At 38.5% G+C, this 27,846-nt stretch overlaps 1 protein-coding gene and 1 long non-coding RNA gene across 5 annotated transcripts in view; one reads left to right on the top strand and one right to left on the bottom strand.

Moving 5' to 3' along the window:
* The window catches only part of LOC310762011, a 104,327-nt gene extending 85,824 nt beyond the window's left edge, over positions 1–18,503 (top strand). The window contains exons 3-7 of the long non-coding RNA XR_014547775.1: positions 8,125–8,260; positions 10,161–10,249; positions 14,177–14,339; positions 15,316–15,431; positions 18,052–18,503. This is a non-coding gene — a long non-coding RNA (uncharacterized lncRNA). The remainder of the gene's footprint in view (positions 1–8,124; positions 8,261–10,160; positions 10,250–14,176; positions 14,340–15,315; positions 15,432–18,051) is intronic.
* The window catches only part of IL1RAPL1 (interleukin 1 receptor accessory protein like 1), a 636,262-nt gene continuing 608,483 nt past the window's right edge, over positions 68–27,846 (bottom strand). For 3 of the 4 annotated variants that reach the window (XM_083612313.1, XM_083612315.1, XM_083612314.1), the window contains exons 9-11: positions 17,432–17,575; positions 5,690–5,860; positions 68–1,950 (exon numbers count right to left, since the gene is read on the bottom strand). In XM_083612313.1, coding sequence (XP_083468439.1) covers positions 1,232–1,950; positions 5,690–5,860; positions 17,432–17,575 — 1,034 coding nt within the window. In that variant the 3' untranslated portion in view covers positions 68–1,231. The remainder of the gene's footprint in view (positions 1,951–5,689; positions 5,861–17,431; positions 17,576–27,846) is intronic. The other variant, XM_083612316.1, reaches the window with a different exon arrangement.

Genomic DNA, 27,846 nt, shown 5'->3' with positions numbered 1-27,846 from the left:
TACAAGCTTCTTCTTCTTCTTTAAAAAAAGATAAGAATGAATAATAAAGAATTCTAAATTCTGGATGTATCAGCAAAAAGAAAAGGCAATGACCAAACTTTAATATACACGGGGACTCCAAATCGGCTGCAAAAGAATTTTCTCATACTTCTTAAAAGACAACTTTTTCGTAATACAATGTGACAAACCATATTAGATATTGTCCTTCTGCTTTCCTTTGGTTTGGAAGCCATCACCGTAAATCTCTGCGGGGTTTAGTGCACTTCAGTGCCTATTGCCATACTTGCCTGATAAATGTAAATAATCTCATTTGAAGAATTTAAAGCAAGAAAGAGATCCACTGGTCCCAACCAAAAACGGAGTGGGGGAGGGAGTCACAAACACATCCAACACTTTCTCAGGAATTGAATGAATTAGAGTCAGCATGTTATTATCTTTATATAAAAGGAATACAACCAACTCATAAAATAAAGCATAACACCCTATTTTTCTTTCTACATACTCCATAGTGGTTATTGTGAACCAAGTGATACAGACTGGGTTGTGTATTTTTATTTTGTTTTGTTTTGTTCCACAACTATTAACTATGTGAAATGTTAAGACATTTAGACCACCTGTAATTTCACTCTGTGTGGTGCTGTAAAAAAGGCAAGGGTAAGGGGGTAAAGTGTAGCAGTGGGATAATGAATGAAGATAGGGCTATGAGTCGTTAGTGGGGTCCTCCTAAGAACAAATGTCCCCCTCCACGCACACACACGCACACACACGCACACACACGCACACTGGTGAATTGCTGCAAGCATGGCCGCTGGGAATCAGGCTAGGCGGGCCAACAAATGGATAGTGCTTCTGGATTCAACATAACTTTGTCCAAGCATTCCTAATAAATGTTTTAAAAAATAACACTCAAAACTATACTAATGAAGCAAAAAGGTTTTCCTATCTATATAGCAGTCTCTTCATTTTTTCTCTTTTTTTAAAAAATGCAAATATACAAATCCCAATGACATATAAAACAAAGTCAAAATGTGAATGGCAGGAGACATGGGTAAAACAGGAAGACTGATGCTACAAAGAAATTTGCAAAAACATATGTACAAGACCCTGTTTTTCCTCATATTTCATAGATTGTAATGCATGTTTAACAGCAGCAGTCGAGGATGTAGTTCCAGGCACCAGACTGCAGACTTAGCTTCTACACAAGGGGGGCGAGTTCCCCCTTGCATTTATGTCACCAAATGACACTTGATATACTGGTTTCCCGTGGTAGGAGTGGCAGTATCGCACTGTTTGTGTGAGCCTCGTCGGGATTCTGCTCCCTGTTAGTTTTTGTCTGTGGCCTCTGCCCATTAATAAGTGTCATAGGGATGTTGCAGTAGGTATGCTGGTTACCTATTGAGGTAAGAGGCAGGGTGCCAGTAGGAGGTACGTCGTATTCATAGCTTCGATAATAGTGTTTCTGGCGCATCTGGGAATGATACGTGTTATGAAAGGTGGAGCGCAGATCAGGATGGGCCGTGGCAAGAGCCGTGGAGGTAGCAGCAGCCATGGAAATTGCTGAGACCGTCTGCAGTTCCCCAAAGGGGCCCTGCTCACTGACATCTAAAACCTGCTCGTGTGTGATGGGTTCTATCCTCTTAAAAGGCATTTCGTACTGTAAACGTTTCCAGAATTTGGAATTCAACTTGTTGCATTTTGGTCCGTGCCATTTAATAACAGTTAGGAGTTTGATAGTATGTTTCAGGGCCTCAACCTCCTGGTAGTTCATGATTCCCCGAAGTTCACTGCACTCAATCAGTATCACTTTAATTTCTCCCGTAACTAGCATGTTCCGAAGCCTCGTTTCCAGTTCAAAGATACTCCAGCCTCTTCTTACCACGTAGTTTGGAGTCATGACAATGATCAGTCGCTTGCTTTGGTCTACACATCTGGCCACGTCTTCTATGTATGCTGTAAAGCAAAAGAGGCTCAAGGTCAGACAAAAATTATACCGGAGCTTCAAATTGCTTAAAAACAAAGTCCTTTTTATTTATGCATTATGCAAACATTCAGTGCAGATTTACAAATAACCATTTGGTCAGTCATGTGTGGTAAATAAGAATTTCCCCCAAGTAAGTTCCCATTCTTCATTCTAGGAACCAAGAAAGGAATACCCCTGTTGCAGAGTGCAACTTGGCTTGTATGGTAGGCTGATGTATCTGCATGAGAAAGGGTGGAAAGAGAGGAACCTTCATACTTCCTAGAGTGTTCTTCTAGTGCTGAGCTGTTGATCTTCCTTAAATGTTAGACTGTTGATATTAGGGTTGCTGACCACACCTCCTACTCACCTTCCTTTTCTCTGTGCCTCCCTCATGAGAGCAGACATACATGGTGCTTCCTTCAGTTGAGATAAAACTATTATTATTATTATTATTATTATTATTATTATTATTATTATTATTTTATTTTACTTTTAATAAGACTTACAGGGGAAGAAAAAAATTAGAATATTTCCTTTCAAAAATGCATTTCCAATAATAAATGCTAGCTTTCTTACTTTCCTAAACCTAGAGTCTCAGTGTAATTGTTTTCCAGGGTAAAGTGTGCTCCTTGAACTGGGTTTCTGTATTCAGTTCATTTTCTGCTGCGCAGTCAACTCAAATACTAACATAGCTTTCATTTGTTTCACTTAGAACCAGACTCCTTTCTTTAAAAAGGGAGGAAGTTCTAATAACAAGTTTGTGGAGATATCTTGTTCCTAGTAAGGCTGAAAAGGATAAAGTCTGGTCTGTAACTGGGACGTCCAAGTTTGGATAGTTCTTATAAATGAGAAAGACAAAGACTTGGCCCCATCCTCCACAATGCAGGTTAGTGTCATGGAGGCTTTCTGCAAGGTAACAATGCATTCCATTATGTCTAATAATGTGGCTCCTTTCCTGTTCCCTGGAGAAGGAATAGAGCTCATGGATTTTTGGTAGCAATCCAACAGAGCATTGGATAGTGGGAGACAAGGGGCGGTAATCTGCCAAATCAGCATGGAGGACATGGATAGGGTTGACACCTCCCACTAGATGAGACAGGCAAGGTCCAACCAAATTTTCTGCCTCCTCTCCAGAGATAGGAGCATGCCCAGGCCCATGCAGAGCTTGTCTGAGGGCTGGGACAGGAGCCTTGTTAGAATAAAGTTATGAACTCAAATAAAAAAACAGCCAGTCCCTGGTAGGCCCCCCCCCAGCTAGCTTAGCACTCCAAAGCGCCAGGCAAGTGTACCTGGCTGTCCCCTTCTCTGCACGGGCCTCAGTAGGAGCCATCCCACTCACCAGACTAACCCAATCTGTAGGATGTGAAGGAGGTGGTCTGTATAAAGTCTTCTGACTATTTAGTGTGCATTTTCCAACTTTTTCTAAACCTCTGTTTGTGTTGGCTGAGTGTGTTTCCTCTGCTCCCTGTTCTCCTTTTGATTCCTGCTGTGAGCCATTAGCTTTCTTCATCATTCATTGTTTTCCCTCTCCCTTCCTCTTCACATTTGTGATGATCCGTCGTGAAACAACCCCCTTGGAGAAGATAGCAGTGGTTACCCAGATCTCGTGGCTGATTGTGAAGCCTATGCACCCATTCTGCTGCATGTCATTGTGGTTTTCCAATGGTTGACATTTTTAAGGTGGCCATATGGGCTTCTCATACCTTCACTAGACACTCAAAGGTAGATGTGTTCTGTTCTGCTGACGTGGCATTTGATAGGAAGGCCCTGCAGAAAGTGGTGATGTGTTACAGTGGCGCAGGGGAAGCCTTCCCTGAGTATGTTTATTGCTCTACTATATCCCTTTCCAAGAAATTTCCTCCATCCTGATCTGCAAAACATGCTAACTTGAAATGCCATGAATTTCTATCTTCCGATTAGGATGGAGGGTATTCTGCCCACCTCTCCTTCTTCTGCACTGTTTGGTGGGTGTAGTAGGCTTAGGGCATCTGTGCTCACCCAGATATGTTAGAGCTTTCTATTACCCTCTTTCCTTGGGACCAGGAACTTGTTACTTCAATGTGTTATCCTGTTTGAGGATGGTCAGTATGTCTGTTGAAGGTTTTGTTTCAGGTCTCTTGTGGGCATCAGTGACTATCATAGGATGAGGGGTCATCTTTGCTCTCTCTCAGTTGGTCTGGTGAGTGGGATGACTCCTGCCCCTAAAGAGGAGGCAGAAGACCTGCCTGTCCCATCCAGTGGGAGGTGCCATCCCTATCAGAGGAATGTCCTCCAGCCTAATCTGCAAATAGAAATTCACAGTAAGACAAAATTCCTGTTTTCCCACGTAAACTATGTTTAAGGCTGATTCAAAAATTCAACCCAATAGAACATTTCTGCAGTAGTTGTTGTTGTAAAAGCTGAGTTCTTAAATTTCCTTGCAAACTGAACCTACTTTTTCACAGTCCAAAACAATTCAGTGTCCCATTATTTAGAGACATAATATTGTGTCATTTAGGAATTCCACAAAGTTATGTGCTGTCTGCATATTAATTCAGAGGTTATTCTTGTACAGGCAGGGCATAATGAAGCCTTGTTTTGCCCCACTGTTTCTCTCCATGTAGGAACTGTGTCAAGTAGTTAAGGTACAATGGAAGGAATATGTACACCTTATTACTCTTCCAAGGATTGTAATTCACCTTATTTGAATCAGGAGATGAATTAGACAAAGATATAAGAGGCATGCTTAAATTCCCTATTCCCAGGGTTTTCTTCAGCCGGTACTCCCTGGCGACGGTGGGTGATCCGCCCTAAAAAAAGGTCAACAAGGAAAAAAAAGCCCTTCCTATTTCCAATAATGGACTAATGAGGCAAGTGTCATGTTAGCCTGCTATATTTTGTGTGTGTGTGTACACAACTGGGCGCTGTTATACACCATGGGGATTCCTCTGTTCATGGTCACTGCATTCATGGCAGAGTGCCAGATGTTCTACAATTTTTGGTTGAGTTGAACCCGCTCCATTGTCCCATTTGCAGAAGGCAAAGTTGAAAGCATTTCAGTGGTATTTAGGGTAAAGGGTAAAAATCCACCAGAAATTACTAGCGATGTTCTGGTGGCTCATAGGCACCATTTTGTTTGACAAGAAGTCTCTTAGGAATGTTGTTCTTAGTCTTTATTTTATTAGGAATAATACTATATCATCTGAAGCCAGGGTGAGGAAGATATTTCCAGCCCTCGTTTTGGGGGACTTTGAGGTGGTGATAATGGTGAAGATCACAGCTGCGAGGAGGAGAAGCACTGTGAAACAGGTGCATTGAAAAAAGGTGACCTGAGAGGCATTTTCAGGGCACTTCTGAAAAGTTTACAGACAACTTTAAGCCTGGTCTTATTGTTAAGTGATATTTTTCACAATATGTTGTAACTTTGAATAATTTTATTTTGCATCCTCAATTTTTAGATACATTTTACATATCAAGTTCCTGGATCACAGGTATTGGGTTTGTGTGATTTATCAGTGTGTAATGGACATTCATTTTCTTCTTTGTTTTAGCTAAAGAGAATACACTGAATGTAATATTTGCAACTGGTAGTATTACTGCTAAACTTTACTACAGTTTTTTTATGAGAGCATTGAAACAATACTGCATTAAATATATATCTTAAAAAATACACACACACACACACACATATGTAAAGGTACTGGTATTCAAACAAACATGTATGCATGCACACACAGAATTGAAACTTACTTCCAGTTGGAATCAAATCTCTATCAGGAATGAACAATTTGTACCCATAATGCTTTTCAAGCATATCTGGTAGGATCTCAAGAGCAAATCTTTCTTCTTCCCCCGTTTCCTGATTCCACTGGTCAGGATCCACTTTGGTGTATGACAGGTATGCATCATAATCTTTGTTATCTGCAGTTTTAAAGGGAAGGGGAATAGGGACAGAAGAAAGAAGACAGACTTGATATTTGTGAAGCAGAATATTTGTTTGTGAGACAGAGAATCACCTTATTGGATGGGTGGCTTTAACAATAGGGACAAATGCCCTTTTTGGACAAACTTGGAAATTTTAGAGGATAGAAGGAAGAGCTTCACTCATTTTGATCATGAGAAACAACCATCTGCATTTAAGCAGAATTTTCTATTTAAAAGCTGATCCCTCAGGGTTCCCAATTGCTTTTTAAATTTCCACTAGTTTAAAATGTTACCACTCCCTGAAATCACCCTGTCCATTTCAAGCTCAAAGCTGTCACCTGAACTTTCGGCTTATTTACACACCATAGGTTTAAAGTACATGGCTTCTGGAGCTGTAGTCTGTTAAGGGTGCTGGGAATTGTATCTGTGAGTTCCTTTGGAGGAAGTGTGCTTTCAATATTCCTAACATGTATGGTGTGTGCACAGTTGTGTGACAAAAAGTACAGGCCCATCACGGGATCACGGCTCATGTTTTCAGTTACTGAAAACTTAGGAGGACGGATGTGCACATAGTGAAAGTTCAAAAGCAATCACGTACAGTATTGATTTGTTCTCTAGCATGCTATAAGCAGAAAAAGAGGCAGATTTCTGGATTTCGAGAACACATTTTGAAAAAAAATTGTTTCAGTATTATATGCTCTACTGTTCAAATTATTGTTGCATTCAAAATTAGTATCTTCATTAGGATTTCTGGATTCAAATATAAAGTTTCGAAATTTGCTTTCAGAAGGAGCTCTTTTTAGTCAGCATGGTCCTGATTTCACATCTCTCTTGCATGCAGCATAGGTGTATGCCTTTCTCCTACAAGAACAAATACCTGCGTGTGGCACTACTGTCAATGGGAATAGGGATGGTGCCAGGGAACTCAAGTAATACAGCGAATAGGGAAAGGGGAAGGAGACTAGATCATCCCTTTGCTAATAAATTAAACTGAAATTCTATGGCTCAACTTGGCCATTTTAAGAACTATAATAAAACATGCATAATTGGGATTGTTGGAAAAACTGAAATTATAAATGCAAAGTTTTCAAATAATGTGAGTGAGAAGAATTTGTTTGAGAAGTAACAGATCAGCCCTCCCCACCCCACCCCACCCCACTTCTAACATTCATTTGAAAGCAAATCTGGTGGATGCAAGTATGTATATGTAAAAAGATAATGGAGACTGCAATGAAAGCCATCCTTTTTATTTCTGTTTCAATGAACCCAGTTCATTGCATTAAGGTGAGCTTTTGTTTTGAATATAATATTATTCCTTTTCCAATGGGAAATAAATGTACTCTTTTCAATATATGCATTCTGTTTGCTTACTTATAAGATTGAATGAAAGAAGCCACCATTAATTTTCATTAAGGGGTCAATAATGCCAAGTGCTCTGGAACTAATTCAGTGGAATAAGAGGTCACATTTTGATGTTTGTTGTGAAGAAAGTAGGGAGAAATCAATGGCAGGAGTAATGAAATGTTAACATCCATCTAACTCTCTAGACAGCATTATGCACAGGCTATGGAGAATATCAATTGCTTGTAAAAAGGTCTGATTGAATATCCTACTCTGTACCATACATAATGCTAGTGATTCAATGCTGAATTCAGCTATTTGCTAACATTTTTTTCACTTTACTCCTTTTTACCTTTCAAACACAGCTGTAAAAACAACAGTATGCCAACTTATAAGGCAGTGCTGATGTCTGGCTATATGCAAGACAAAGCACAGACCCTCTGCAGATATGATCTCTGTATGTGGAGTAAAGTGAAAAGGTCTCCTGTCTCGGACATTACATGTCTTGCTGCCCTTCCCTGCCCCCACAATATTCACATCTTAACTGCAGAAAGCTGCAAAGGGGAAACCTACTCATTTGGGATGCACTTGCATAAGTTCCCAAACAATTAAAAATCCCACATGTAGATGTCCCCATTGCAAATATGTGAGTGTTGGGGGCAGGGTGGGCAGGATACATGAGACTAAGGTAGGAAGCTAGGAGTTATAATCAGTTACCCATCATGCGTTTAGTTCTAAGAAGATAAGAATCCTGCTGGATCAGGCCAGGGGCCCATTAAGTCTACCATTCTGTCCTCACAGTAGCAAACCACATGTCAATGGGATGTCAGTATGCAGAGCTTTGCGACTCGGATTCAGAGGCATACTGTCTTCTGTAGTGGAAGTAGCCATTAATAGTTTCCCTCCCTGTTTAATTACAGATATTGGTGAGAGAGCTCAACTGCCCATTCAACACTGGCAAGAACTTTGAGTACAGCTGAGAACATGGCAAGGCCCTAATCACAAACCTGTGCTCAATCAGGAGCTGCTATCTGGATAATATTCTGGCTGTGAAAGGTAATAGAAATAAAAATGTTCCTATTGATACGGATGGAAAGCCCCCTATCACTGTCCCCCCCTCCTCTCTTTCTGTTCCTGAAATATGTCTGCTATCAACTAGTTCCTCAAGATAGGGAGAATTCTGATACCATGAAAACACACTCACTGATGGGCTCCTGAAAAGAAAGAAGATACAGAGACTGTTTCGTACGTAATAATTTTATATTACAACAGTAGGAAATTTTTTTACTAGTGAATAATATTATCTAGTTTTCTTTAGATGGGATAAGGAAGAAAGATATATTTCAATGAAAAGTTGTGGTCATTAATGCAAGTTTAATTTGAGCAATGGTGCACTGAGTTGACATGGGCCATCTTCACTTGCATATTGAAATCTGCTTCTCTGTGATGCAATTCCATGCTACTAGGGATCATGGGTGAATTAAGTGGCTACATAAATGTTCCATTATTCTGGAACCATCTATTTCATATACAGGTTACTGAAAGTGAGAATGTAGGTGAAGCTGAGCACAAGGAAAACTGATTCATGAGTTGAATTCTGCAGTCACTATCATAGATACCGATCAGGCTTGAGGATTATCAAACTGTGACACTCATTTAGAATTGCTACTAAAGCTCTTGTTATCTAGCACTTAATCTAGCAAATATCTACTGATTGTTATTTCACTGCTATAAGAAGATGGAATATACACATTAGCTCCAGTGCAATGAACAATTCACAGAGAAAGGCAAGTGGATATGTTTAAGAAATGCCTACAAAAATATAACAACGACATAACATCTATGGCAGCGTTTGAATGACCCTTATGTAAATTAAATACTACTCAGCAAGGCAAAACGGTACGATATGTTATAAGAAAGTACTAGAAACTATAGTAAGAGTAAGGTAAGAAGTATAAGTACATTCAATGTTGTAAATGTAACTTACGTTGGGAAATGATGGGAAGTCTGTTTTCATATAATTTAGTTTATCTGATTTTTATTTTGGTTTATTTTTGTTTAGTTAGAAATTATAAGAAAAGAGCATGTACAAATACAAGTTTAAATCAAAATTTAATGGTATAATTATTTAAGGCTGTACATGTACCTAAGATTGTGTATGGATGTCAATTAATAATAATAATAAATTAATTTAAAAAATGAGTAACAAAAAAAGTGAGAGAGAAAGGCAAGTGTTGCTACTGATATTGTCAAGGCTTACCTAGTCATTTGTCAATTTTACAATAGGTGAACCACCAACCTGAATCAGATACTATGGTTGCACCTACATCCTGCTAATGATAGCTGAATCCAAATCACAATGGATGACAAATAAAAGGAATTGTCTTTTGGATAATTTTCAATAGTACCAAAAAAGCAGTAGAGCCACAAGAAAGTTTTGCACTTATTGACCTATGTCTGTTTCTGGAATTTTAGATTACTTACTGAAATGTGGACTCAATCCAAGTTCATAATGTGCTCTGCTGTACAATGAGCAACTCCATAAATATATTTCCAACCTGGACTTCTCGTAGGCCAAGCATATATTTTTTAAAAATGTAGTGGAATGCTTTGCCTTACTCTGACTCTAGGTTTTTTGATGAGGGCACATGGCTGATTTCTGACTTTTTGCAGGCTAAAGATCAAACAGACAGAGAGTTAAGCTCTAGCAAAGTCTTAGATACATTGTCAGCTTATGCCTCCTCTTTGAATAGAACTTCAATTAATTTTCAAAAGCATGTAAAGAAGCACAGCTAAAATCTTCTATCAATGTATCTTGCAAATGAAGATGTGATTGATTGATTTGTTGCTTGCACTTTGGCTCTAAGTATAGATTATGCCATTTGAAAGATTTGCTTTTTGTCAGAGTAACATGCTTTAGTGATAAACATACTACCCTCTCTCCTTCTATGCGTAGGAAGAAAAACAGCACCTGCTATTGAGCGCATAGAAGCTGGAATGCTGAAAACATTTACCAAGCCTCCTGAACTGGCAAGGAGATTAAAGGCAAGAAACTGATTTCTGAAATCTCTGTCTTGCTTTAATAGGTATTTATTCCAAATGTTGTCAGTATTGTAGTGTGCCATCCCAATCTCCAAGTGGCGCAAGATTCCAGGACTTCCAGGAGCTTAATACACTCTTAACTGGGAAGAGATCCCTTCAAGTCTTCCTGGCTTACTTTTTAGTAGACATGCATTCGATTGCACTGTTAGTTGCCTACTAAGGCTTCTCAGTACAATTCTAACAGCACAATCTATGCATGTTTACTCAGAAGTAATTAACCTCACTATATCTTATTCCCCAATAAGTGTGTATAAGATTGCAGGCTAAATGTACTTTTAATTGAAGATTTCCATTGGCTGCCATGTGGGAGTGGCAGAAACATATATTAAGTGCACTAGGGAACAGAACAGACTTTATTGCTTGCTGTCTTCTTATGAATTCATTATGCCTTAATGTTTAGAAGTCTCAATCACATAAATTATTAAATTCCAGCATTTCTGTGATGTTTTTAATACACACTTATTAAAAATGAATTATACAAATAGTTTGATGTTACATTAGACCCTGCAATATAATAGGGTGACATAAAATAAGCAACAAAGTAAGCACAAGAAGCCCAGCACACCATCATTTTCAAGTACAATAACAAAAGACCTATATCGTTTATTCTTTTGCTGACTTTCAGTTGTCAGCTCAGCTCTGAAATTGATATAGACACCAAATGCAATGCTGTTTAATTAGTTGGACCCAAACTGAATGATCTATTATTAATGATAGACGTTTGCTTAGTTTTACTCTAAAAACTTCAGAAATACTTATTAGTTGATCAGCTTATATGAAAAACAAATTACACTCTTCAACACTTAGAACAAAAATCTCTCTATGCATTGCCACAAATTCTTAGAAGTCAGCCTGAGTTTGAGAGTCAAATTTTTGTTTGTCTCTGTTATGCGTTGAAATTTTTAATGAAGTATAAATTAAGAAAGAATAAGTCAACTGGTTAGGAAAAAGTTAAACACTTCTGTAAGCTTTAGTGTTCTGCAACCATTTAAATAATGAGGTATTAAATGCATCTTCTGTTCTCATATTTATATGTCCAAGTCAAAATTTACCTACAGAATCTTTCTAAGGCATAGGGAATAAACAATGGCAAAATTGTTTATTTTCTGCCTTTCTATATCTGCACAGATAATCTATTGCAAACTATTCCATTAAAAGAAAATCCTGCTTATTTATTTATTTATTAGATTTAAACACTGCACCTTCCTCTAAGAAGCCCAGATGGGCAAAAATCTAGCAAAAGCACAGTGTCATAGACTGAGGAGTTTGTATAGATGAACATGGAACTATTATTTAAATCTAAGACAAGGAAAGACTAGGCAGAAGGTCCTAGGTTCAGTCCAAGAACCTTCAGTCAAAGCATTCCAGATAGCAGGGTGGGAAAGGACATAAGCTATAGATCAGGTATAGGCATACTCGGCCCTCCAGATGTTTTGGGACTGCAAATCACATGATCCCTAGCTAACAGGACCAACGGTCAGGGATGATGGGAGCTGTAGTCCCAAAACATCTGGATTGCCAAGTTTGCCTATGCCTGCTATAGATCTTAGAGACTTGCTGCCGCTCAACAAAGGGTATACAGGGATAGATGACCTAACAATCTGACTTGGCACATCCAGCGTGAAACAATATGCACCTATGAGGCTTACCAAAAAAATCAACATATGTTATGATTATTCAAATTCAAGAAAGTTGAACATGTTGCTTTTTTACTTGGTGGAGTAATAATCTGTGTTGATAATTCTCATAAGATTAACTACAGAGGGTAACTGTGGGGCACTCTGGTAAAGTTTCAGGACAGTCAGTTAATGGAAATACAGAATCAAGTCATTTGTGATGTTTAAGAAATCAAAATAAATGAGGTGAAAATTCCGTGTTTACAAACTTATCTCTTTATGCACAACAAAGGAGTTGTAAAATAATAAATCGTCTAATGGGAAATAAACATAGCTTAAAAGGAAAAGCTGAATAGGCAATACTGTGCTTTAATAAGACTTCTGACGAAATGTTAGTTTTCAGCTTCTTTGTTGGGTGTGTGTAAGTCATAAAAGGCAGGCATTAGGAATAAGTCAGAAGCTGAGGTTTTTCTATTCCTGAAAAACCTACAAAACAGAGACGTTGCAGCAACGGCACAGAAGGATGAAATGCATATATTAAATGAACTCGGTAACTTATATCAACAAAATAAATAAAGAGTGCAATAATTTTGGTTGCATAATACATTTTTGTTAATGATTATGTGATTTTTTTTAGCCCTCCCCTATTAGGTTTAACATGAAAAGTTAAAGTGTTAATGAGCAAATCCAATTTTTAAATGCATTTCAAATAATAAAAGCAGCAGAAAAGAAACCTATATATGTAATAGCGATAGTTATAGATCCAGCTGGCAGAGCATTTGCTAATGGGTTTTCATCTTGAGCAAGAAGAGTAGCACTTTGGTCCATATGAAATTCATTTTGAAGTGTTGAAAACAGCTGACGCAGGGAAAAGCTGTATTGCAGTGATTTTATGGATAGACCAGAGAATCTTATCTATAGCTAATGTTACTATTCCAAGCATGGATTTTTTTTCCTTTATTGGTTTTTTTCCACAGATGTCAATAGATTCTTCTTCTTTAATTATTGGTGATGTTATAGTTTTGTATTAGAACCTTTTCATGACAGAAATGCTTCATTTAATACTGATATCATGTGGTCTCAAAACGAAGAGTGAGATCCAATGTCACGATAGCAGATGCATGGAATAAGAATAAGAATAAGAATAAATTGTTTATACTGTGAGCTGCTTCCAGCAAAATATAAAATAATAATAAAATGTCAGACATTAAAAGCTTCCCTGAACAGGACTACCTTCAGAGAGGAATTCCTCATCCTTTCCTCTCCCTGCTGCGTCCATCTACTCCAACCCTCTGAAGCAGATTTTGGGGTGTGGGGGAGCTGTAGAGGGGAAGGAAGCATGCCTGCTGCACAAATAGGACACCACAGTTGGCTATCGCCCTAAATGACACAGATCCTAATGGCTGTAAATTTGTTTGCTAGAGTTCTTAAACTGCACAGTTCTGTTAGGTGTCTGAAGAGAAGGCTATTGAGCTGCTGGCATTCTGTTAAAAGCAATACAGAAACAGAAGCTTTGCAGACAGTCTAGTTAACAGGAACCATTGCCCAAAGAAGTTCCATGAAGAACTATGTAAGGAAGACAATTCCGCTTAGCCACTTGTCGAGGTGTCATCGTGGACCTGCAGGGCTCCTGGCCAGCAGGAGTCTTCTGGCAATGGGGCATCCAGTTGGTCCTCTGAGCTGTCCAGCAGGTCGGAGTCTAGGCCTGCCTGGTGAATTGGCCTATTGCAAGCAGGCTCGGGGTCATCCTCTTCCTGGGAGGTGGGACCAACTGAGGCCAGTAGGCTTCACTTTGGTCCACTCTTTGGGTATTTAAAGCAGCCTGCCCCTGCTCCCTCATGCAGTTTCCTTGTTAGATCTAATCATAATAACCCTCAAGAGCTCTTTCAGGATATTAACATACCAGTTGCAAATGAGTATCAGATCGTGTGATTATCATATCATTATCATGACATCTTTTGTGTCATTCATTCAATGCTAATAGCAAAAGCCCCAGGACTAGATGATTTCTGATAGAATGGTATACGAGAATATTTATTTCCCATGTTACAATATAAAATATTTATATTTAATATTTATGTCTAACAATGTATGAAGCTAATCTCTAAAACTTATTCAATCCAGGAAGAAACGGACACAATATTGTTTTAATATCTACACAAAACCACCAGCAAAGACTATATAAAGATCTGAAGTTGTGCCACTAATATGTGGATGATACCTAACTCTTTTTCTTCTCGCCATCATATCTCAGGGAAGCTGTGGAGAGACTGAACCATTGCCTGAGGACTGCGATGGGGGCCAACCAAATTTAATCTTAATCTTGGTTGTAGGATTTTGTCCCAAGGCAAATTGGGCATATTCAGAGAGATATGGGCATTGGACAAGTCAGATACAGCAGCCATGGATTGTTACAGGTCAGGTTTGACGGCTCAGACTCCGGGGCAGACCTTAGTAATACAGCACCCTGTGCGAGGCCAAAATTTGCTCCCCCCCCACCCAGCAGTCATGCCGCCTTCCCAAAGTCTGGTAAGTGAGGGACCAGGCTTTGGAAATGGGGCTGAGGGCTCTGTCAGTGTCTTAGAGTGTCTTCTGTCTCCTTCCCAAACCTGGGAAAGTGCTAACTAGGTTTTGGGGAGGTTGTGTGAGGTCTCTAGGACCTTGCCAGAGCCCTCACACCTCTTTCGTGAAGCAAGTATTTACTAGGCTTTGGGAAGGAGCACTCTGTACAAAGCAGGCATAGGCAAACTTGGCCCTCCAGATGTTTTGGGACTACAACTCCCGTCATCCCTAGCTAACAGGACCAGAGGTCAGGGAAGATGGGAACTGTAGTCTCAAAACATCTGGAGGGCTGAGTTTGCCTATGCCTGGTACAGAGGAAGTAGTCACGCTGCCCTAAATCCGCCTTTATCAGAGTGATTCAGGTTTGGAGCGTCAGACAGGAAAGAGGCAGGCATTGGGTGGTAAAATTTGAGTGATGTATAGTGGTTCTGGAATTAAGAAATAGGCATAATTCCTTATCCCCTTCACTGCCAGTTAGAGCTCTCTGCTAGGAGCTCAAAGTGTTCTTTAGATGAAAGGAGCGTTTCCACCCACAATTTGTTTGACAGAATTGTTACAACATTAACATTTTTTCTGCATACTTGATTAAGATTCAACTAAGCCCCCATGTTCAGGGTTAATCAAGAATAGTAGAACTTACATATATCTTCAATTTAGCAAATGCCTGATATATTGTGTATTTTTGCTAGTGCTAGTACCTTCAAAACCAGTATAATTTAGACATTACTGGAGTGAAAATTATAGCAAAGAGATATAAAGTGTGATTAGATGCTGTTTGTACTTTATTGATTTTTCCCCCTAATCCATTTCCCTCAATTTCTAAACTGTTAGATCTAATAAATGAATGTTCACCTCTATCAAGAGTCTTAATAAATTGGAACAAGCCAGTAATCAAGCCTAACAACCATAAGGAGAATGAACCTGTACTACAAGGTTGACTGTTCCAGGTGAATATTAATTTTTATTAAGTACCTAAGGTTAATCATAACTGTCAGTTTGTCAGGAATAATCACTGCTAAATTGAATTCTGTGCTAAAAGAAATTCAATCATATTTAAGCCAATGTCAAATAAAAAAACCAAACAACAACAACGACAATAATTAGTAGCAGTTGTTTCACTTTGGATCCAAATAAAGATATTAACAATTGCCATTTTTATTTCACATATTTATATCTTATGATGTATATCTCTAATAAGCTGAAATACTACAGTTTTGAAATATACCACATATTTGTGGGGTATTTCAGGAAAATAGAAAATTGCATATAGTAAACTGCAGAGTATATTTATATGATTAACCTTGAGTATAGCGCAGCTAATATCATTAACATCTCAACAGTAGTGGTCCATGAGCAGCATTGCAGAAGCAGTGGTAAGGGCAATGCAGTGGCAAGGTTGGGAAAGCTCTGTTCTGGTACCAATAGTGTCCCATAGGTTTACATGCACCAGTGGGGCAGCAATACTGCCAACCTGCAGCTCCCTTAACCCTTGTATCCTCCTTCTCCCATCCCATCCCCATGCATGCAGAATTACTGGGAGTGCTCCCGTTTCTTCACATGCCGTTGCTAAATTTTAGCATCTTATGGGGAACAATACACAAGTGTTTATAGGGTGGGGGAATTGTTTATTCTTACTGGCTAGTGAATAATTGTACAATGTTTTGTCCATTTACATGTGTTTTATCTCTTGTTGAATAAATCATTACTATGTACTTAATAATGTTGAAAGAATGGACTGGTCAGAGCGTATGTACTTTGAACGCACAATGAGAAATTTCTTCTGCAGACACCAGTTGCAGAAAATACATTTACACTATTTCCTAACTAATGTTTTAACACCAGGTGCTTCTATCAAGCCCTCTGGATACTACAAATTTTAGATTCTGTTAACCAGGAAGTGTTGAAAAAATGACTTCTCTAGGTCACTGAAAATAAATAAAGATCTGTTACAATGTCATCCCCAGAAAGTAGAATTAAACTGATCTAGATTTAGACGGATCTGTTTAGGACACACTCCTATGAGACACTGACAGAAGTACACATGTGTGGTTTAAAGTGTTTCTTAAATTTCTTGATCTGATCTGCAATGGTATTGTTGTAGAATAGTAACATTTTAGTAACTCCCCCCCACCCCCTGTATTTTAATATAGCACTTATATTGTAATTTGAAACATTCATAGTTGAATGTAAGCCCCACTGAACAAGAGGACATATATAGAAATATTCCTGGTCATGAACAGGTCAGATTCCTGGTCAAACAACAGTGCTGAATTACATATGCATAGGCATATTTTCTTCTGACCATGGCCCCCTCTAGATATCCTTTTTATTGAGCATTCCTGATTAATTGTGTTCATGATTCTATCAAGGTGGCCATACGTGATCCTGCTTTCAAGACTACTTGCTCCTGCAAAAGTTTTGGAATCGTCTTACTGCTTCATTTCTAGTCAGTGCATATACTGTAATTTTCTGCTGAAACTCTGTAACTGCAAATTTTCTGGGGGATTTCTTCTTTTCCCACCTTTGTTGCGTCATAGCTATTCTGGACAGCAACAAGGTGGTAGTAGCATTGGGGAAACGTTACAGAACAACTAATAATAAATGCACCACCAATGCACTGTTAGTGTGCCAATAATATGTTGCAGAATACACCTGCAATAAAACATCAGTTTGGAGAGGCCCAATGACTTGTCTGCATCATTTACACATCCTGATTCCCTCAGTTGTTCCCTTTAGCATGTTTTGCTCTAGCTGTTTTATAGGCTTACCTATTATATACGAAGGATTGGAATCAGCGAGTCTTCTTTTCGCTGTTCTTTGGTGATCTTGTGCTTTGACTGCGTTCTTCCTTTTTGTTGCCTTTATTTTAACTTTGTTTCAAATTAAAATTCCATGGATTTTTTTATATATATAAAAAAAGGGTATATGGAGAGGCTTGCTTGCTTACCTCCATCTAGTTCTTCAGCACCAAAATGATTCCTGTAGAATAGCATAATCTCAATCTTGTAGCACTTGTAGATAGTCACTAAACAAACAAGTAGCAGCAGAATAGCACCAAGCCCGCCAGCAAGCTCAACTGTATACATCAGCTCTGCAAAGAATTATAAAACTTAATAACCACCACATTCTGAACTAAAAGCAGCCATTTATTATCATGTTGTGGGGGCAGAAAATGCTGTCAACAGTTCAAAAATACATGATATTTAGATATTCTGTCTGTAGAAAGAGCATGTGTTTTACTAGTTTGTCACAGGTATAACACCATTTTTTACAGGAAGCAACAACCATGGTTATCTTTTTGTTGTACACAACAGTCGTATGATATGCACAACTGTTTACATATGCGGTTGCATTGTTCAAGGAGTTTTTGTCAGTCATGTAGGATGAAGCTAAATATATACTTTTTTTCAAAATTTAAATATGTGAAGACAAATTATTTCATGTCTTCCAGTGTCTCATGGATCGGTTGTGTTTTAATATCTCTGACACCATTCCCTGTTGATATGCAATTCATCTTCCCTTCTCAACTCTCCATAAACAGGTTTGCCTTTTTTCTCTCTCTCTTAGATGTTGCAAATCACCCCAATTTGTCATTTCTGACATTCAGAGCTGGAACGTGACCACTTTCTTGTGTTATGTTGTACCACTGGAGATTGCATGATGGATTGAGATCACTGTCATGTAGGTTAGTTTTCAAGGATGAAAAAAAAAATCCACACAACTCAAGACAAATGTAATCATACTGTCTGTCAACAGTAATCTCCTTGGTAATATCACTTATCGGATAATAACTGCAAGTGTTAAAGTCATCATTGCCCATTGCCCTCACAATTACCAAGCAGTTGCATACGAGTGACCATACTATTATTCCTGCTGCTGTTAAGACAGGAAATGAGGGGTGGTAAAATGAAGAGAAGCATTGCTAAATGTCATAAGGCTGTTGTATTGTTTCACAAGCTGTATTGAAATTAGAGATGAAGAATAGTCTGTCATTCTAAAAAATAAAAAATTGAAATACATTATTGCTTGTAATATTTCTATCTTTCAGCCTAGAAAAATGGCTGTGGCTCAACATAAAAAAAAGCTTTAAAATACTGTTTGACAGATGAAAAGGGAAAAGAGAATGCAGAATTAAAGGACTTTGTTGTGCATGCACTACAGATTAGTGATTTTTGCAAAAAACAACAACTATTATATTTATCTACATCCTGCCTCTCCCTCAAGGAGCTTAAGGTGCCCTGCATGGTATGCTCCATATTTCATCATCACAATAACCCTATGAGGAAGGCAACTGTGAAGCTAAGTACTTACCCACAATATGTTGGGCTGCAACATTCTGTTATACATATCTAGGGCCTGACCTGGAAGTTTATTGGCATGACCATGAATAAGTGAAGTGAGCCTGAGTTCCATTATCAGAGGGTATGTGTACCTACTATTATACCCAGTGATGGCATGATGACTATTCACTATTTATCAGTTAGGTTTAAAACAAAACAAAACTCAAGAGCCTGGATCATCAAGAGTACGCTAGTTCATGAAAACGTATTATATTATAAATGTGGTAGTCTTTAAGGTGTCACAAGACTCCTTGTTGTTTGTGATAGAACCAACTGACACAACTGCCCCTTGGAAATTTTTGACAGGGAATTTTATCCCATTGTCATGTGTGCTATATTGTCGTGGTTTTTGTTTAGTATTTGCTGCTATAACAATTCAATATCATATATTTCAATTATAGAAATACAAAAGCTAGAGGGGGGAAAACATAAGCAATAATAGTTCTTTCCACTGCCTAGGTATGTTTATGCTTTTATTACTGAGATGCATGCAACTGCTATAAAAGCCTCAGTGTTCTCTAGAAGACAATAAAATGTAATTAAATATTATTTTTGCTTTTTTGCTTTTTTTAAAAAAGGATTTATTTAACACACCGTTCTCTTAAGAATGGTAATGTAACCTCCTTTATATTCTACAGTTTTAAGATCAGGAGTGTTGGTTCCACATATTTGGAATATTTCTTATCTATAGGGAAAAGATGTTTGTTTTCCTCAAATAAATAAACCCACAACAGTTTCATTAGAATAGTAATAAAATGGCTTAGAAAATAAATGGAAATGGAAATTATACAGCACTGGCTTACTACATTGCTGTTTATCTTTTCCTGCCACATGTGATGCAGCCGTTCAGTGGTAACCAGAAGATGGGGATTTAATGTGCCAGGTTGCTAGGTGCAAAATACACCATTTATATGCCTGCTGTAATGATGATACATTAAGACAAGGGTAAAATACTAGTATAGAGAAACTAGATTACAATTATTACAAGATCAAACAGAAAAAAATCATGAAGTTCTTTTTAAAAAAAGAATTATTGTGTATGTTACTGAAAGCTTATGCTACTAAAGGCATCTCATTAGGGACCATAGGATGCCTCATTTGAAGAACACTTTCATGCACTTTTAACAGTTAAAACTATAAAAAAACCCTATCATATATTTGCTTCAGTTCTGATGAAAGTACACTTAGGTCCCACTGAAATCAACAGGATGTAAGTTTGCTTAATTTTACTCTAGATTGCACTCAATCCCTCCACTTCTCACACATTGCTTGCTAAGCCAGAATCAATCTGGAGAAACTGAGAATATTCTCTATTGACCTTACTAATTGCACCAAATGCTTTTCATTCCAGAAGCAATGTAACATCCCATGGTCCTACATTACTTCTAGCATGGCATGTGTCCAACACAAAATCCACTAGTTGGTACATGTATCCAATCCAAAACAGTCCTATGACTCTCACCACCCAAAAATATTTGGAACTTACCTGATTAAATCAGTACAGTTGGAAGGCTGTGGTCACATGACTTTACAAAATGTAAGCCAGCGTAGCTTGACATATCCAGTATTGTCAATGAACTCTTGCCTTATGCTACATTTTGCCTTGTTGTTACAGGGCTGCTACATTTTGCATTACAGTCATACCTTGGACGTCAAACAGAAGCCGTTCTGGAAGTCCGTTCGACTTCCAAAATGTTCAAAAACCAAACCACGGCTTCTGATTGGCTACAGGAAGCTCCTGCAGCCAATTGGAAGCCGTGGAAGCCCCGTTGGACATTTGGGTTCCAAAAGAACGTTCGTAAACCAGAACAATCACTTCTGGGATTGCAGCGTTCAGGAGCCAAAACATCCGAGTTCCAGGGCATTCAGGATCCAAGGTATGACTGTTTTGTTACAGGGCTGCAGCAGCTGCAAGTATTATTACTTTATTTGAAAGTCCTGGAAGTGATAGATTTTTTTTTTTAAAAAAAATAATAATTTCCCACTACAAGGGGAAGGAGGGAATAAAGAAACAAGAAGTGCACACCATTCATATCTGTTTAGACTTTGTGTTATGACATTAAATTACAGGCCTTGCCCTGTTTAAGGACTGAGAGAGCTCTGAAAACTGCAGAGGAAAATTACCAGGCATTTCCTTGGGGAAATGGCATTCTGTTAAACACAACAAATGAATGAGTGCTGAAGAGTTACATTTGAGGGCAAAGCAATCATTAGTTACAGGCAATTAACAATAGTCTTGCGGTAGCACAAGCCTGGATCTACTCTAATGGAAAAGTCCATTGATTGCTTTTCAGTTGTAGATTTTTTAAAGAAATAAATTGCTTCAATTTGAAACAAGATTTGCTACAAGCTTTCTGACCAATTGCTACACTTGTTTTCTTATCAAGATAGTTTGACCACAGAACCCAGTGAAAGAAACAGCTAATTAAAATAAAGTACCTCTATTCTCTAGACATATTGAATGATATCATGGGTAATAAATGCATTCATTTTACACTAATCCTACCGTAATTATCAGATGTACTTCTGGGATATCTTTGATCTGCACCTGGTTTTAATTTTTGATAAACTTCTCAGTAGTGTCACAGAGGTAATTTACTTATCATTAACTGCACTTGCACAGAGAAGTAAACAAATGGAAGAGTGCTCTCAGAAGCTTCCACCCACTACTGATTGAGTTTTTGAGAGTCTTTATATCCCCTACTTATCACATGCAAAGTTGCTTTTGTATTAAACACTAGACTGCAAAAATATGACTAAAGTTCCCAAGTATGTAATTATCTCTTCCCTCACACACCTCACTTAAAATTGTATCTATTTTACAGAGTTACCCTGGTCCCTAAACTACAGTTCCCTGCAGCCATTGGGACCATTTGCATAGCTCTATCTAAATAGTGATTGGATTAAAAACAGAGAAACACATTTTTTAAATTTTCATGCAGTTTGCTCAGCCTTTGCCTTCCTTCATTAAACATGCAAATTTTGACATGAAAGTGGAAACCCAGTTCTAGCAATCTAGAAACTCATCTCAGTTCTAGTCATGAGTATTTTGAACACAGTGATGGTGAGAAGAACAAGCATGGGAGTTGATCTCAAGAAAATAACAGTACTACAAAGCATGAGGGCCTTCAGCCAAGCACTACTTTATATTGCACTGCAGCCTCTCCATGATTGCCTCACTTTATCAGGAGCTGCAGTGCTGAATGGTGGTTGGCTGTCCTGATGAGCTGCTGTAGGGACAGTCTCAAATCCCAACCTCAAAATGGTCTGCTGAGAAATGACTGGCAGAATCCGCGACCAGGGAGAAGAGTCGGCAGAAGAAGATTGGAAGAAATTTAAGGACTATTTACAGAAACATTGCAAAATTAATGAACTTTGAAAGATGCTGGATTGAATTTATGTGGTCTCTAGCTGTTATGGTAAAAAGAATTGGTATAAATATTGTTTAAGTTACAAAATTTAAGAAGTTGATTGGAAAATAAGGTGTTAGTTAAATGGAATGTTAAGAGATTAGGATTTGCTGGATAAACAATTTGAACTAGAAAACAAGAAGGGGAGGTATGAGGAAGTCAAGGAAATATGTTATTGAAAATTGGTATTGAAATTGATTTGTTTTTAATATTTTTTTTTCTTTTTCTTTTTTGTTTGTATAAAATTGAAAACTCTAATAAATATTTATTAAAAAAAACCCAAAATGGTCTGCTGAAAACACCAGTCACCAACCAAGCTTCAAATTACAAGAAAGGAGATTCTGACTAAACAGCAGGAAGAATTTTCTAAGTAGGAGCTGTTTGGCGGTGGAATGGATTCTCTCGGATGGTGGTGGACTCTCCTTCCATGGAGGTTTTGAAGCAGAGCAATGGCCGTCTGTTATAGATGCTTTAGTTGGGATTCCTGCATTGCAGGCTCCCAGTACTTTTTCAGGCACATTTCAAAGTGTTGGTGCTGACCTTTAAAGCCCTAAACGGCCTCAGTCCAGTATACCTGAAGGAGTGTCTCCACCCCCATTGTTCAGCCCGGACACTGAGATCCAGCACTGAAGGCTTTCTGGCGGTTCTCTCACTGCGAGAAGTCAAGTTACAGGGAACCAGGCAGAGGGCCTTCTCGGTAGTGGCACCCGCCCTGTGGAACGCCCTCCCACCAGATGTCAAAGAGAACAACAACTACCAGACTTTTAGAAGACATCTGAAGGCAGCCCTGTTTAGGGAGGCTTTTAATGTTTGACACACTATTGTATTTTAATATTTTGTTGAAAGCCACCCAGAGTGGCTGGGCAAACCCAGCCAGATGGGTGGGTTATAAATAAATTATTATTATTATTATTATTCGGCTGATCGCCGAAGAATTGATGCTTTTGAATTATGGTGCTGGAGGAGACTCTTGAGAGTCCCATGGACTGCAAGAAGATCAAACGTATCCATTCTGAAGGAAATCAGCCCTGATTGCTCACTGGAAGGACAGATCGTGAAGCTGAGGCTCCAATACTTTGGCCACCGCATGAGAAGAGAAGACTCCCTGGAAAAAACCCTGATGCTGGGAAAGATGGAGGGCACAAGGAGAAGGCGACGACAGAGGATGAGATGGTTGGATGGTGTTCTTGAAGCTTCCAGCATGAGTTTGATCAAACTGCGGAAGGCAGTGGAGGACAGAAGTGCCTGGCGTGCTCTGGTCCATGGGGTCATGAAGAGTCGGACATGACTAAACATCATCATCATCATCATCATTATTATTATTATTGCTGCAGGGGGTTGGAATAGACGACACTTGGGGTCCCTTCCAACTCTACAATTCTATGATTCTATGAATGTGTTTTCTCTCAATTCTCATCTGGAAAATGGAGTAGAATTATCTTTCTTAACCAGCATTAACTATGAATAATTTGCAAAAAGGAATTTGTTTTTCTAAAAATTCAACACATGGTATCATGTATAAACCACTTTGAGGTCGTTTTCTACAATCAAGTAGTATATACATTTTGTGAAATAAATAAAGCTTTGTAGTCTGAAGTTTTAAGGCAGTAGACTATTGTTTCTATTACAATATTCTAATTGCTCATAACATTGGGAACAATTAATAGATGTTGACACATAAAGTACGTTACCACCACATCATGTGTTTGTACTACCTTTAGAAAAATCAGCCATTTTGCAGAATTGTGCTCTATTATAGTGAAAAGATCTGGAATTTCTTAGATCTGCAGTTGCTGCTATAAAACAGCTGCTACTATAAAACAGTTGCTGCTTTTTGTCCACTCAAGTCCTATTCCTCACAATCACTTTGTGAAATATAAGGCATAATTGATTCCTAATGACTGAAGAAGCTCATGAGATCAGCAGTTTAAGCTGGCTGTAGCTCTGCACTTGCAAAACAGTCTGGTATTTTCATTCTGGTTATAGTTTTGCCAGTGATTTTATCAGCAGCAAAAGCATTAAGGCCTACCCACTGGTTGAATTGCAAGTTCACAGGGCTGGCACCTGCTAGCCTTATCCCCAGCAAGCTTGCCAACCACCACTCACATGTTCACAGAGAAGATCTGAAGAAGGAAGGTCCATCATCACCATATGAATTCAAACATCTGAACAGGGCATCAAGACCACAGTATTTTTTGCAGGTAAAAATTACTGTCCTCATAAAACAAGTATGCTGAATAATGCGAACCCCCCAGTTATTGGTCTGAAGTATAAACTGAAAAAACATAGGGGGGAATTGAACATCAAGCTAAGGTGATCATTCTATCAGGTCAAACATTTTGGCATGACAGAGTAATTCCCCACTGTGGGCTGTCCTGACCCCACAAGCCAGTTTTGGGTGGTGCAGTGTTTGTGCATGGAAGAGGGAGGGCATCATTGCGCAAAGGGAAGTCCCTGTGCAGGGCTTACACTGAAGGAAACCATTAGTTGAATCCCACCCATAGCCTTGGTTCATAGGTTTAGTAGTTTCATGTGATTTCCCCCCTTCCCTCAAAGAAGTGGGATGTCACATGAATCACTTTTCTCTGTGTTTGGATGTTCAAATACAGCATTCAGTTCACACTCAAATTATCTCAAAATGGAGACAAGAATACACATGCACATGTCATCCACCATGATACTTCAGTATTGCCTGGGCTTCATGTATGAACCAAGGCTTAGTAAGTATGAGCAAAGCTATCTTCATGGTCCTGACAGTTGTTATTGCCCTTAACCATTGCCTTAAAAAAAATATGGGGGAAATACCTTATCTGGAATCTAAGGAAGTATTACAGCCTAGTAATTTAAGCTGAAAAATAAAACAGGAGTTTAACAAGCCTAGGAAAGTCTACCGTGATTAACATTTGAAGAAATTATTACTATTACTACTGTCTAATCACACAGTAAATGAGTGATCATTCTTTTTTTACCATGGTAAGGACAAATTTCCTTCTTGAGATATTGGTGTACCCTTTTATACTCTTTAAAGCAAGTTACAGCACAATCCTATACACAAGTGACTTGGGCGTAAACCCTTTTGAACACAGTGGGTCTTACTTTTGAGTAGACATGTATAAGTTTGTGCTGTCGTGCAACAACAGAATTAAGAACACTTTCTTAGGAATGGAGTGAATGAGTGAAGCAAATTCCTACAAGTGCTAACTTAGGAAAACAATACAGAAGACTAAGCCATCTATCCCTGATTTTTATAGCTCACAAATTTTCAACCAGTGTGTCAGGACCTTCAGGTGGATTGCTACAAAGCTGTCACTGCCATGCTGGACACTTGCTAAAGCTACCCAGGCCAAAGGAGCACTGCACATGGTGCCTGAACTAGGATGTGTTATTCTGATGAAAAATCCATTCTAACAATTTCCGGAAGGGCTGCAATAATGTGACAGGTGAAAGGTATAAGTCTCTTCCCAATAAGGTACATATTTCTTACATGTCCCAGATCCTATACAGTAGCTACACCTCTCTTGAGGGAGTTCTAAATAGAGCAGGAGCATTCTAGTCACTTTGAAGACTATTTCTATGGTTTTCTAGACTTCTTCAGGAATAGAAATATCCCAGAATGCTGAAATGTTAGTTCCTAATGCCTCAAGTGTCCCTGCTTCCATTTCCCTGCTCCTTGCAGAAGTAGATTTTAGTGTGTGAAGGAGGGAAGACAAGGAATTTTAGCTGTTTCTGATCAGATCAGTTACGTGTGATGGAATGGCTGTGAATGTCTATAGGGAAGGCAATAATAGCAGGTAAAAGAAAGTAGGAAAAGGTGTGAGGAAAAAAGAACTTGAAATGTGTGAGAAGGTGGAAGGTGTCAGCAGAGAAGAAAAGGCAACAGGGAAGCAGTTTGTGATAGAAAGAATTATGAAATAAAGTGAGAGAAGCAAATGGCAACAGAGAAAGGATTCAGAAAGTGCAAGGAAGAGGCAAAAAGGAAGAAAGCAAGCTCCATTTCTTAGCAGGATTTGCTGCTTGGCTGATGTGAAGGGAAAGAAATCCTGCTTGCTCTGAATGCACCAGAGAGTTCCTTCAAGAGAGTTCTCTTGCACACCTGAACAGGGTGCTAAGCCACATCTGTCTGTCTGTCTCTCTTACACACACACACACACATATGCCAGCTGAGTGGTTGGCAGAGGAGAAATCAAGTTATCTTTTGCAAGCAAAAGCAGGAAAGAAAGAAAGAAAGAAAGAAAGAAAATCTTTTATGTGACACAAACTGAATATAGCATCACTTAATAACTTTGTCATATTTACTAAGCTTAGCTTGAAGATAAGAATAAGCCATTTTATTTAACAAAATGTATAGTCTGTTTGATTACAAAACCTCTGAGAGGTTTTGATAGATTCTGGAGTAAGAATCTTCATCTGTATCTGAATCACTGTTGGGACCAAAGCTGAGGAGGAGTGGGGGAACATTTATCCAGAAATTTCACCCAAAAAATAATAAACTGAAACAGATCCACAGAGACAAAATTTCTGGTGATCCATTAAAGTTTGGACATATGGGACCATTAAGACTAATTGACGCTAAGTTGTTTGTTTCTAGTTTTACAAATGGCAGAGTGAGCTTTAGAACATCCATTATATATTTGCTATTGGTCTTCAACCTCATATCTGGATTTTTACCAAAGCGACAGGGTTTTTTTTTAATAGAGAGCTTTAGACAAAGAAATGGCTTTCAGGTACTGGATAGCCCTGGGCAAAATATTACAACTTCATTAGTGGCATGAGAGGGTTGCTTAATGGATTAGCTAAGATGTTCTTATAAGAGCATTTTATATAAAAATGAACCAGTGTACTATGAAAAGTAGAAGATACATGGGAACCTACTGTTGGAGCCTATGGACATAAATTCAGAAGGTCCACTCAGTATAGTGTGACTATAAGTATTGCCAATAAGTATACTATTTAACAGATGACTGTGGTGTTTTCCTCAAATTATATCTCCATAAATAGATAAGCATGCCTAGATAGATAGATAAGCATAATTACTCCAGAAATAAGGGCAGTTAGAGACTGCACTTCCAGGTGTCTAGAAAGAGGCCTGGGAGCATATAACTTGTTTTGACTAGACCAATACTTAAAAACTGAAACCTTATTATAAAAAAATGTGGTCCTGTTGTTGAGCAACTTTCATGATGGGAAGAACAAAATGGTGGAAGGAGACAATGGATGCCAAGAAACTGTCATTTGCTACAAAGAAACAGAAAGCAGTAGCATATTTGTTCAGCTGGCATCATAATCATGGTAAAATATTGGAATAGTGTTAGAAGAAGCTTTTATCAAGGATCTGGATGGAAAAAGCAGGTTAAGAACATGAATGGAGGGAGAACATTTGAATTTTGTGTATGCACCACATTGCTAGTTTCAGTTGAAAAAGGAAGGCAAAGGTTGGGAATTGCCATGAAGTGTTTAACACCATATATTGAAAGGAGAGGCACAGGGCATGCAAAAAGTTAAGGGTGAGTAGTCCAAGTCAAGGAAGACATTAACGAGTAGTAACAAACAGCCATGAGATAAACCTTGTACAAAACAACAAAATAAGATGCTAAACAACTTTGTGAAAGGCC

The sequence above is a fragment of the Podarcis filfolensis genome (assembly GCF_964270895.1).
Source record: "Podarcis filfolensis genome assembly, chromosome: 4".
Taxonomy (NCBI): Eukaryota; Metazoa; Chordata; class Lepidosauria; order Squamata; family Lacertidae; genus Podarcis; species Podarcis filfolensis.
The sequence above is the reverse complement of the archived record's forward strand: the minus strand, read 5'-3'. Positions and strand labels throughout refer to the sequence as shown.